The sequence below is a fragment of the Lathyrus oleraceus genome, chromosome 5 (genome assembly GCF_024323335.1).
Source record: "Lathyrus oleraceus cultivar Zhongwan6 chromosome 5, CAAS_Psat_ZW6_1.0, whole genome shotgun sequence".
Taxonomy (NCBI): Eukaryota; Viridiplantae; Streptophyta; class Magnoliopsida; order Fabales; family Fabaceae; genus Lathyrus; species Lathyrus oleraceus.
Window position 1 is genome coordinate 541,079,434 of NC_066583.1, and position 11,904 is coordinate 541,091,337.

An 11,904-nucleotide genomic window follows, 5' to 3' on the forward strand; every position below is an offset into this window, starting at 1 on the left:
AGACAAGAATGTCATATTGAAACCCAAATTTCCCTTGGACTTTTAGAATCAAGCAATATCAATACACAAATAGCAAGATGAAGGGCAAGGCATCAAATAAAGATAGCCACATCCAAGCTTAGCAACTTTATGATCTTCTTCATAATTTCCCATGTGTCAGATAACATAATCCTTGAATGGCTCAGAGATAGGCATTAGACACGGGTTCAAAGTAACAACTTCAATAAGACCAGGTAGCAAGTGAACTCAAATGGGATCTCAATACTTACATCAGATGAAAGTTCACTTCACAAGCACTTGGTTTTAGAAAAGTTGACATTGGCCAAGTCCTTTTGCATAGGGAGTCTTGCCTAATTCTAAGTCCAATGTCTCAGATCAAATCCAACAGTCCACACAAATGTCTTTTAAGGTTTTTATTGTTATTATGTACATTAAGGTCAAAAGAACACAGACAAAATACACAAACAAGTATATACCATCACAATATATGGCTCAAGTGAGCAAAGTGAAAATGGCATTAAAATAAACAAGTTAAATGGTATGAATAATGGCAAATGAATAAAGACTTGAATTTAAAGTGCATAAAAGTAAATTACTTGAAATTAAATGTTAGTTGTTAGTTGATTAGAATTTAGTATTGCTTTTGTTTTTGTTTTGTTTAAGTCATTCTTTGGAGAACACTCAACCCACTATTCACAAGTATGAATCCTTGAACCAAGACATCTTCCAAAGGAAGGAAAAAAGGCCAAGTTTCCACATAATACCATGAAAGAGGGGAGACTTACAATCTCACTTACTAGAATGCTATGCCTTTTGTGTCAAAATTTAGCGTTATGTTAAGCAATCGTAATTTGACTTATGTAGAAGTCACAACTATTTGAGGTCGGACAATAGAAATTTTGGTATTAATGCATGTTAGAGATATGGTATAATGAACCATACTCCTAAAACATACCACACACAAAAATAAAATGGCAAAAGGATGGACCTAATCTCATCCACACTTATGTTGATTTTGCAAACAACTAGCCTTAGGATATGGAGATATCATAGGTCCATGAAATGGATAGGGATATAATGGGATTGAGATGAAGAGAGGGGGGAAATGAAATAAACACAAATTGGTCAAAGGAGGACTTTTATCAAATTAAAATCATTCATTCATTTTGGGAGATGAAATGTACATTTCCTCAATCCCCTAAATCCAATAATTTTAATCCAACAAAGTTAAATCAACATTGACCAAGGCCCAACAACAAAAGTCAAACTAAACAAGTCAATACAAATAGCTCCACACAATTTATTTACATTTAAACAATTAAAAATCAATTAAAAATACATTAAATCAAATCATGGTTGGTCAAAATCCTAAAACCTCATCAAAACACCAAATAAATGGCCATGAGATTTATCATAGGTCAAACAATGCCAAAGGACCTTGGAGAAAAAATTTCATTATTTTTGGAAACTGAAAACTATTTTTAAATAATTAAAAATATGCATAAAAACAATTAAATCATGAAAAATATTAATAATGATCCAAAAAATATTTTTAATTCAGAAAATGAAAGAGGAATTTCTTTGAATTTTTTTGGTGAAAGTCCCATATATTTTGGATCAATATTAAAATTTATATGAATTAATGAAAATAAGTCAAATAAAATGAAAATCATAAAATGCTAAAAAACGTGGACCACTTGATCTCCTTCATTAATTAAGGTGGCAGATCAAGTGAATCTCAATGCGTGTTCCATGATGGACCTAAGTCAATGCGCTGCACCAGTGGTAATTAAAACCAACACTCATGATTAAAACAAAATGGATGGATCATGTGGTCTGGAGACACGCCAACGCATCGCCGGAGCTAGAGCTCCGATCTTCTTCTCCGGTGGACCTTGTCGGGCTGGTCCATATAGAAAGATACAAGGAGTTGAATTTTGAGGATCATGATCTGAGTTGCTTCGATTTGACCTCAAAGCAACTCAATCTTCTTGCCTACATTAGGAGGACTTCAGACAACCAAAAATCAAGAAGAATTATGGAGAATCGAGTGAGAATCGAAAAGATGAAAATTTGAGAAATTCACCTTCACTGCAGGTTCAGATGGCCACGATCTTGCTCTCAATTGTACTTGGCCTTGCTCTGGATGCTTGATGGAGTAGAAATGAATCCAAGAGGAAGCAGATCTCTTGGAGTTTTGAATCTCAAAATAATGGAGATTGAAACTCGATTTTCAATGAAAATCCTCAAGGTTATCCTTTGAATGAGAGGGTTTAGGGATGCTGAATGAAAGTTGACGCACAAGGGTCCTCAATTTAGAGTGAATGAGCTTCTATTTATAGCCAAGGCATTGTTATTTGTACACTTGTTTCAAACTTTCAAAAGTAGCAATTTCACTTTGCATGGATGCATGGGCGTGTGATAAGCCCATGCAATGATTCAATCAGATCCAAAATCATGTGTAAGCATTGTTGAAGTCATGTTAACAAGCCATGCACCATGTATGGAAAATGGAAGTTCAATTATGCCAAATGGTCATCCAACTTTAAGCCATGCGTAAGTCACTCATACTTTGTCCAAATGGGATGAACTTGGACTTTTTGAAAAGGTTAGATCAGGAGGAACAACTTTCATGTTGAACAACTTTTCATTTGAAGCTTGGATCATGATGAATATTGAGGTGTACGTTTGGAAAATCAAACATATCAAAAAAAATTCTAAGTACCAAGCCATATGTTCATTTCTTCCACCTTGAGTAACTTTTTCTATGGGATTCAAATGAGAAGAGTTCCTCCATCAATGTTTTATCTCTATTAAAGTAATTAAAATGGGTCACAAATTTGACCTCATTTGGATTTAGCATGAAGGAGTTATGCATTCTAGAAGTTGAGGAAAATCACTAGTTCAATGGTATTGGCCCAAAATGACCTATAATGTTTCCTTATATCACATGCATTTAAAGGTTGAATTTGCACATCCTCCAAAAATAAAAGTTGAAGTATACATCTTGAATTTGACCATTCAACTTTAATGGCTTTCATCTCATAAAAATTGATCAAGTTATGGTCTTGGAAAGTTGACCTCCAAGTTAGGGTTTATACAAAATGACCTATAATCTTTCACCATAAAAAATGGCTTTCCAAGAAAAACTAGCTCTAGACCCAGAACCCAGAATTCAGACTCTGAACCGCCAAGTGGTAGTGAAGGTTTTCAATGGCCTCAGTTTGTGCGATAGATGCAACAACAACAACAGAGCCAATTCATGCAACAGTGGAACGGTGGTTTGCATCCTCAAGGGGTTCCACAAGAAGTTGCAGGTGGTAGTTTCCGAGATTTCTTCCGCATGAATCCTCCTGAATTCCATGGTAGGTTGAATCCTGTGAAGGCTCATGAGTGGATAACCAGCATGGAAAGGATTTTTCAGATAGTGCATTGTAGTGAAGAAAATAAGGTTGTGTTTGCTTATCACATGATGAAGGGTCCAGCTATGAGATGGTGAGAGAGTGTTTCGACTCTTATGACCAATCAAGGGGTGCCTAGGGATTGGGAGCATTTTAAGATTATTTTCCTGGATAAATATTTTTCCTAGTTCTTTGAGGACTCAGAAAGAGTTTGAGTTTCAATAGCTTAGACAAGGTACCATGACAGTAGCTGTGTATACTAAGCAGTTCGAAGATTTGGCTGCTTATTCTAGGTAGGTCATGTACGCACCTGATGAGAGGTGGAAGATTGATCAGTTTCTTTTTGGTCTGAGGGGTGAAATTTCTCATAGTGTTTCTCAAAGGGAATTCATTTCTTATGCTAAATTGTTAAGGCAATGTTATGTGGCTGAGAACAGTTCGAAGAAAGTTCAAGAAGAAAGGGATAAGTATAGGAGTGGATAGAGAGGCCAAGGGAGGCCAGATAGCCAGTTTAGGCCTGGATCTCAGGCTTTTAAAGGAAATTATGTGCAACATGCAAGACCTAACCATCCTCCTCAATGTCAAGTCTATAAGAAGTCTAATTTTGGAATATATGTTGGAGGGGGAGTTAGGTGTTTTACTTGTCAGAGGGAGGGACACATGTCTAGGGAATGTCCACAGAATAAGAATTAGATGCAGGGGAGGAGCACCGGTCGAGTTTATACTTTGGATGCTAGGAAGGCTAAAAGAAACAATGCCTTAAATGCTGGCATGTGTCTCGTCAATAATCATCCTTGTTTTGTATTGTTTGATTGTGGGGCGACACACTCTTTTATATTAATTCAGTGCATGAAGCGTCTTGGCTTGCAAGAAATTCCCTTGTCTCCTCCTATGGTGGTTACTACCGCGAATGATGATGTAGTTGAGACACCGTTGATTTGTGAAAATTATTCTCTCTCGGTGAATGGTAAAATTTTCCAGATTGATCTTATTTGTTTACCACTTAAGAAGGTTAATGTGGTTTTGGGGATGGATTGGCTTTCCGCCAATTCATTGTTTATTGGATGTGAAAAGAAGTTGATTATCATTCCATCTAGTGAAGCTACTCCAAAGGATGTGCTAACTACTATCTTGGAAGGTATGGTTGGTATGGTTAATTTCTTATTTGAGAATGAAAAGTCAGTTCTCTTGGTTCTTACCAAGGAATCTAGCGATAATCTGAGTGTTAAACAAATTCCCATTGTTTGTGAACTTCCGGAAGTTTTCCCCGAGGATGTCACCTCTCTTCCTCCTGAAAGGGAAGTGGAATTCTCTATTGATCTAATACATGGGATGGCTCCAATCATACCGCATGGCGCCACTTGAGTTGAGAGAGTTGAAGAATCAATTGGAAGAGATGTTAACCAAACATTTCATTTGATCTAGTGTCTCACCATGGGGAGCTCCAATGTTATTAGTAAAGAAGAAGGACGGTAGTATGCGGTAGTGTATTGATTATCTCCAGTTGAATAAAGTTACCATTAAGAACAAGTACCCTCTGTAACACCCCGATAATAATAAAATAATTATTTAAATTGAGTTAATAATGTAATTATTAATTTAATTGAATAATTAGAAATTTTATTATTATTTTTGGATTATTATTATTTTGGAAAATATATATATGTTGGAATAAGGAAAAGTTCTCATTTTTGGAAGAAAAACATTCACGTGAAACAGAGAAGCATCGTGAAAAGGGAAAAGAGGCAGAAAGGGCAAAAAGCCAGAGAACGAAGGTTGAAGGAAGGAGAAGCTTAGAGCTCGGAAGCTGCCAGATTAACTCAGGTAAGGGGGGTTTATCATCGGTTAAAGGGTATTATATGATAATATGTACTGGGTAGTAATAATCATTGTTTTACCTCTGATTGGATTGATGTATGCTGAAAATCTGTGAAATGTTAGGATGAACGAAATTGAATGATCATCGATGAAATTCGTAGGAATTAGATGTAGTAAGATTAGCGATTTGAGAAGTTGAATGTATCTGAGTTGTAATTGATAAAACGAACGAAAGTGTATGAAAAATTGGATTGTGGAAGTGTAGATCTGAGAATTCGTAGCAGAGAAACCATGACAGACCTGGAATTGTGGTCTCTGGTCATACGCGTATGGCACTAGGCAATACGCGTATGAGATGGGCTGGTACGCGTATGGCACTAGGCAATACGCGTATGGAATGGCTTGGAAGTGGGAGTTTTGGCGCTGGTACGCGCCATACGCGTGTGATACGCATATCCCTGGATGTGGTACGCGTATGGTGTATGTCATACGCGTATGAGTGAAAGAGATGAGGTTTTGAACGTGTTTTGGTCTCTGGTGGTACGCGTATGGGAATGTGATACGCGTAGCATACGCGTATGGGCATGGGCGTTACGCGTATGGACTTTGGTCAGGTGTGGGCAATACGCGTATGGCATGGGCAATACGCGTATGGGCAGAATGGTGAATTTTCTGTGATGTTGCTGTGCAGTTTTTGACTGTTTAGGCTGAGTGATGCAACTTAGCTGATGTACGACATAGTAGGGATCATTTCCCGCTGTTTTGAGTAGTGTCGGTATTAGTTGAGTGTGCTAATACTGTGTTTGATTTTGTGGCATGATATGATATGCTGTTGTTGATGATATGTGATGGTATACATGATGATGTGAATGTATGCATTGTGAATAGACTGTGGTGTGGCTTAGAGTGTGAGCATGTGTCTATTCTTGAATTGTTGTTGATGTTGCATTTGCTAGGTGATTAGCTTGCACATTGTGGCCCATTTGGGGTGGTAGCTAATTCCCATGGTGAGGAATTAGTGAGTTAGTCATTATTGGACTGTTGTTGATTGTTTGCATGCTAGGTGATTAGCGTGCATTTCATGGCCCAATTGGGGTGGTAGCTAATTCCCATGGTGAGGAATTAGTGAGTGAGTCACTATGTCTCAAATGAGTGGGACTAGTGAGCTTGGTAGCCGTGCCTGGGTTTGGACGGTGAGGTTGAACTATATGTTCACAAATAGTCGGTACCGCATGCATGGAGTCTCATTGCATAATATATGTATGGCGTGTAATATGAATGGATGTATTCCAATATTACACGTGTGTTTGTGTTCGTATTGTTGTGTGGTCATTGAGTATGGTTTGAGATTATACATATGCTATATGTTATTGTTAAGTATGATGTTTGAGTTGATACTGCTGTTATTGAGTATGTGGTCTGGTTAGGGTGATTTGATGCGTTATTTACTTAACATTACATAATGTTGTATAATGCTCGTTATATTGATTGAGGAACTCACCCTTACACTTATTTTTCAGGTAACGAGAAATGAGTTGAGTAGGAGCTAATTATTGGAGTCTAGTGTAGTCTCCGTAGTGGGTCGTGCTCTGATAGATGTAACATCGGGATGGGTTGTCCTAACTTGTTTTGAATGTTTTATTATTGGTTGAGAACCATTTTCCATGTAATGTTTTACATGATTGATGAAATTATATCCGCTGTGTTTTATGCAATTGTTTAAGTTTGAAATTAATAAAAGAGCATGACCTCTATATTGTTGAACGGTGTGAATATGTTGTGTGACACCCTTAAAGGGCATAATTACTCTGATGTTGTATTTTGATATTTAATTAAATTGTTGGGGTATTTAGAAGGGTGTTACATTAGTGGTATCAGAGCCTAGTCGGTCGAGTCGAGTCGTAATTATTTTGTTTTCCCTGTACGGTATAGGTGGTGAGTAACCTATCAGTACTTATTGTTTTGGTTGTTTGGGTTTTCAGAATAGAGATGGCTGGAAGAGGTAGAGATGATGCTGCAATTGCTGAGGCTCTGGGTATGCTAGCTGGAGTACTTGGAGGAAATCAGAATGTTATGGGAATGGGAGCTGCTCGTCAACTGAGTGAGTTCCAGAAGAACAATCCTCCAATGTTCAAGGGAGCATACGATCCAGATGGTGCTCAGAAGTGGTTGAAGGAGATCGAGAGGATCTTCAGAGTAACTGAGTGTGCTGATAACCAGAAGGTCAGGTTCGGTACACATATGCTGTCAGAGGAAGCTGATGATTGGTGGGTTGCTACCCGCACTGAGTTGGAATCTGCTGGGAATGCTGAGATCTCTTGGGCTGTGTTCAGAGAGAGATTCCTGAGGAAGTATTTTCCAGAGGATGTCAGAGGAAAGAAAGAGATAGAATTTTTGGAATTGAAGCAGGGTAACAGGTCGGTTACTGAGTATGCTGCGAAGTTCACCGAGCTGTCAAAGTACTATACTCCCTATAATGAGGCTGCTGGTGAATTTTCGAAGTGTGTGAAGTTTGAGAACGGGTTGCGTCCTGAGATCAAACAAGCGATTGGATATCAGAGGATCAGGGTGTTTTCTGACTTGGTTGACTGTTGCAGAATTTTTGAACAGGATTCCAAGGCTAGAGCAGAGAGCTATCAGCAGAGGGTTGATAGGAAGGGTAAGAATCAGATGGATCGTGGAAAACCGTATGCAGCTGGCAAAGGTTTCCAGAAGCAGAGTGGGATGAAGAGGCCTAGTGGGGGAGACTCTAGTGCTCCTGCTAAGTGTTACAGATGTGGTCAAGCTGGACATCGTATCCATGAGTGTACCGGTAATGAGAAGAAGTGTTTCAAATGTGGAAAAGGTGGTCATTTGGCTGCGGATTGTCGATTGAAGACTGTGACTTGTTTCAACTGTGGAGAGTTGGGTCATATCAGTCCACAGTGTCCTAAGCCAAAGAAAGAGAATCAGTCAGGAGGCAAGGTTTTTGCTTTATCAGGTTCTGAGACTTTTGCAGATGATCGGTTGATCCGAGGTACGTGTTATATTAATGGCTTTCCTCTTGTAGCTATTATTGACACAGGTGCGACTCATTCTTTTATATCTTTGGATTGTGCTGTGAAACTTAAGTTAGAGATATCTGAGATGCATGGAAGTATGGTGATTGATACTCCTGCGAAGGGTTCAGTGACTACTACTTCAGTTTGTTTGAATTGTCCTTTGAGTATTTTTGGTAGAGACTTTGGGATAGACCTTGTGTGTCTTCCACTAGTGCAGATTGATGTTATCTTGGGGATGAACTGGTTGGTGTTTAACCGAGTTTCTATTAACTGTTTTGATAAGACTGTGATTTTTCCTGAGATTGAGGAAGGAAAGAGTTTATTTCTATCTGCGAGACAGGTGAATGAGGAAGTGGCAGATGGAGCAGAGTTGTTTATGCTGTTAGCAACTTTGGAGGCTAAAGATAAACTGGTGATTGGCGATCTCGCTGTGGTGTGTGATTTTCCTGATGTGTTTCCAGAAGAGGTGAATGAATTGCCACCAGAACGTGAAGTTGAATTCTCGATTGATTTGGTACCTGGTACTAGACCGATATCGATGGCTCCGTATCGTATGTCTGCTGTTGAGTTAGCTGAATTGAAGAGTCAGTTGGAAGATTTGTTGGATAAGAAGTTTATTCGTCCAAGTGTGTCACCGTGGGGTGCACCAGTGTTGTTGGTTAAGAAGAAGGAAGGTACTATGAGGTTGTGTGTGGACTACAGGCAACTGAATAAAGTGACGATCAAGAATCGGTATCCTTTACCGAGGATTGATGATTTGATGGATCAGTTGGTTGGTGCAAGTGTGTTCAGCAAGATAGACTTGAGATCTGGGTATCATCAGATACGTGTGAAAACTGAGGATATTCAGAAGACTGCTTTCAGAACAAGGTATGGACATTATGAGTATTCTGTGATGCCTTTTGGTGTGACTAATGCGCCTGGAGTATTTATGGAGTATATGAATAGAATTTTTCATCCGTATCTAGATCAGTTTGTTGTGGTGTTTATTGATGACATTTTGGTGTATTCTAAATCTGAAGAAGAGCATGCTGAGCATTTGAGAGTGGTTTTAGAAGTTCCACGGGAAAAGAAGTTATTTGCTAAACTCTCTAAATGTGAATTTTGGTTAGAAGAGGTGAGTTTTCTTGGTCATGTGATTTCAAGAGGTGGTGTTGCTGTTGATCCTTCTAAGATAGAAGCGGTATCTAAGTGGGAAGCTCCGAAGTCAGTTTCTGAGATAAGGAGTTTTCTTGGACTTGCAGGTTACTATAGGAAATTTATCGAGGGATTCTCTAAGTTGGCGTTACCGTTGACAATGTTGACTAGAAAGGGGCAAGCGTTTGTTTGGGACTCAAGGTGTGAAGAGGGTTTCCAAGAGTTAAAGAGAAGGTTAACTACTGCTCCTATTCTGATATTACCGAGTTCGTCGGAACCATTTGAGGTTTACTGTGATGCTTCATTGTTGGGTTTAGGTGGTGTGTTGATGCAGAATAAGCAGGTTATAGCTTATGCTTCGAGGCAGCTGAGGATTCATGAGGGGAACTATCCTACACACGATTTAGAGTTGGCAGCTGTGGTATTTGTTCTGAAGTTGTGGAGGCATTACTTGTACGGATCAAGATTTGAGGTTTTCAGTGACCATAAGAGTTTAAAGTATTTGTTTGATCAGAAAGAGCTGAATATGAGACAGAGGAGATGGTTAGAGTTTCTGAAGGATTATGACTTTGGTTTGAATTACCATCCGGGTAAAGCAAATGTAGTGGCTGATGCATTGAGTCGGAAATCATTGCATATGTCTATGTTAATGGTTAAGGAATTGGACTTAATTGAGCAGTTTAGAGACCTGAGTTTGGTGTGTGAGAGTACTCACAATAGTGTTAAACTGGGAATGTTGAAGTTAACAAGTGGTATTTTGGATGAGATCAGAAAGGGTCAGAAATCCGATGCACTTTTGGTTGATAAGTTGACTTTAGTGAATCAAGGTCAAGGTGGTGAATTCAGAGTTGATGAGAATGGTGTTTTGAGATTTGGTGATCGGGTGTGTATTCCGAATGTTACTGAGCTTAAGAAGAGTATTCTTGAAGAAGGACATCGTAGTGGTTTGAGTATCCATCCTGGAGCTACGAAGATGTATCATGATTTGAAAAGGTTATTTTGGTGGCCGGGAATGAAGAAAGAAATTGCAAGTTTTGTGTATTCCTGTTTGACTTGTCAGAAGTCGAAGATTGAGCATCAGAAGCCGTCTGGGCTAATGCAACCGTTGGCTATTCCAGAGTGGAAGTGGGATAGTATCAGTATGGATTTTGTTTCTGGTTTGCCGAGGACAAGTAAGAATTTTGAGGCTATTTGGGTGATTGTTGATAGATTGACGAAGTCGGCTCATTTCATTCCGATTAGAATGGATTATCCGTTGGAGAGATTAGCTGAGTTATATATTGAGAAGATTGTAAGTTTGCATGGTATTCCGTCGAGTATTGTTTCGGACAGAGATCCTAGATTTACATCGAAGTTCTGGGAGGGTTTGCAGAAGGCTTTGGGAACTAAGCTGAGATTGAGTTCTGCATATCATCCGCAGACTGATGGTCAGACTGAGAGGATGATTCAGTCATTGGAGGATCTTTTGAGAGCTTGTGTTTTGGAAAAAGGAGGTGCTTGGGATTGTTATTTGCCTTTGATTGAGTTTACCTACAACAATAGTTTTCACTCGAGTATTGGTATGGCACCGTTTGAAGCTTTGTATGGTAGGAGATGTCGGACACCTTTGTGTTGGTATGAGTCCGGTGAGAGTGCTGTGGTTGGACCGGAGATTGTTCAACAAACTACAGAAAAGATTAAGATGATTCAGGATAAGATGAGAATTGCTCAGAGTCGTCAGAAGAGTTATCATGATAAGAGGAGGAAGTCACTTGAGTTCCAAGAGGGAGATCATGTGTTTCTTCGTGTTACTCCGATAACTGGTGTTGGTCGAGCTTTGAAGTCGAAGAAGTTGACACCTCGATTTATTGGTCCTTATCAGATTTTGGAGAGGATAGGAGAGGTAGCCTATCGTATCGCTTTACCGCCGTCGCTTGCGAATTTGCATGATGTTTTCCATGTGTCTCAGTTGAGGAGATACATTCATGATCCGTCGCATGTAGTCCAAGTAGATGATGTACAGGTGAGAGATAACCTGACTGTTGAAACATCACCTATGAGGATCGAGGATCGAGAGTTGAAGCAGTTGCGGGGTAAAGAGATTGCCTTGGTGAAGGTAGCTTGGGGAGGACCAGAAGGTGGCAACGTGACTTGGGAACTGGAGAGTAAGATGAAGGAGTCTTATCCAGAGTTGTTCGCTTGAGGTATGTTTTCGAGGACGAAAACTCTTTTAGTGGGGGAGAGTTGTAACACCCCGATAATAATAAAATAATTATTTAAATTGAGTTAATAATGTAATTATTAATTTAATTGAATAATTAGAAATTTTATTATTATTTTTGGATTATTATTATTTTGGAAAATATATATATGTTGGAATAAGGAAAAGTTCTCATTTTTGGAAGAAAAACATTCACGTGAAACAGAGAAGCATCGTGAAAAGGGAAAAGAGGCAGAAAGGGCAAAAAGCCAGAGAACGAAGGTTGAAGGAAGGAGAAGCTTAGAGCTCGGAAGCTGCCGGATTAACT

At 39.1% G+C, this 11,904-nt stretch overlaps 1 protein-coding gene across 1 annotated transcript; it reads left to right on the plus strand.

The window, feature by feature from the left end:
* Positions 1 to 4,094: 4,094 nt before the first annotated feature.
* On the plus strand, positions 4,095 to 4,766 carry LOC127081945 (uncharacterized). The gene has a single exon (XM_051022172.1). It carries the CDS (start codon positions 4,095 to 4,097, stop codon positions 4,764 to 4,766), a length of 672 nt encoding a protein of 223 aa, XP_050878129.1.
* Positions 4,767 to 11,904: the final 7,138 nt, after the last annotated feature.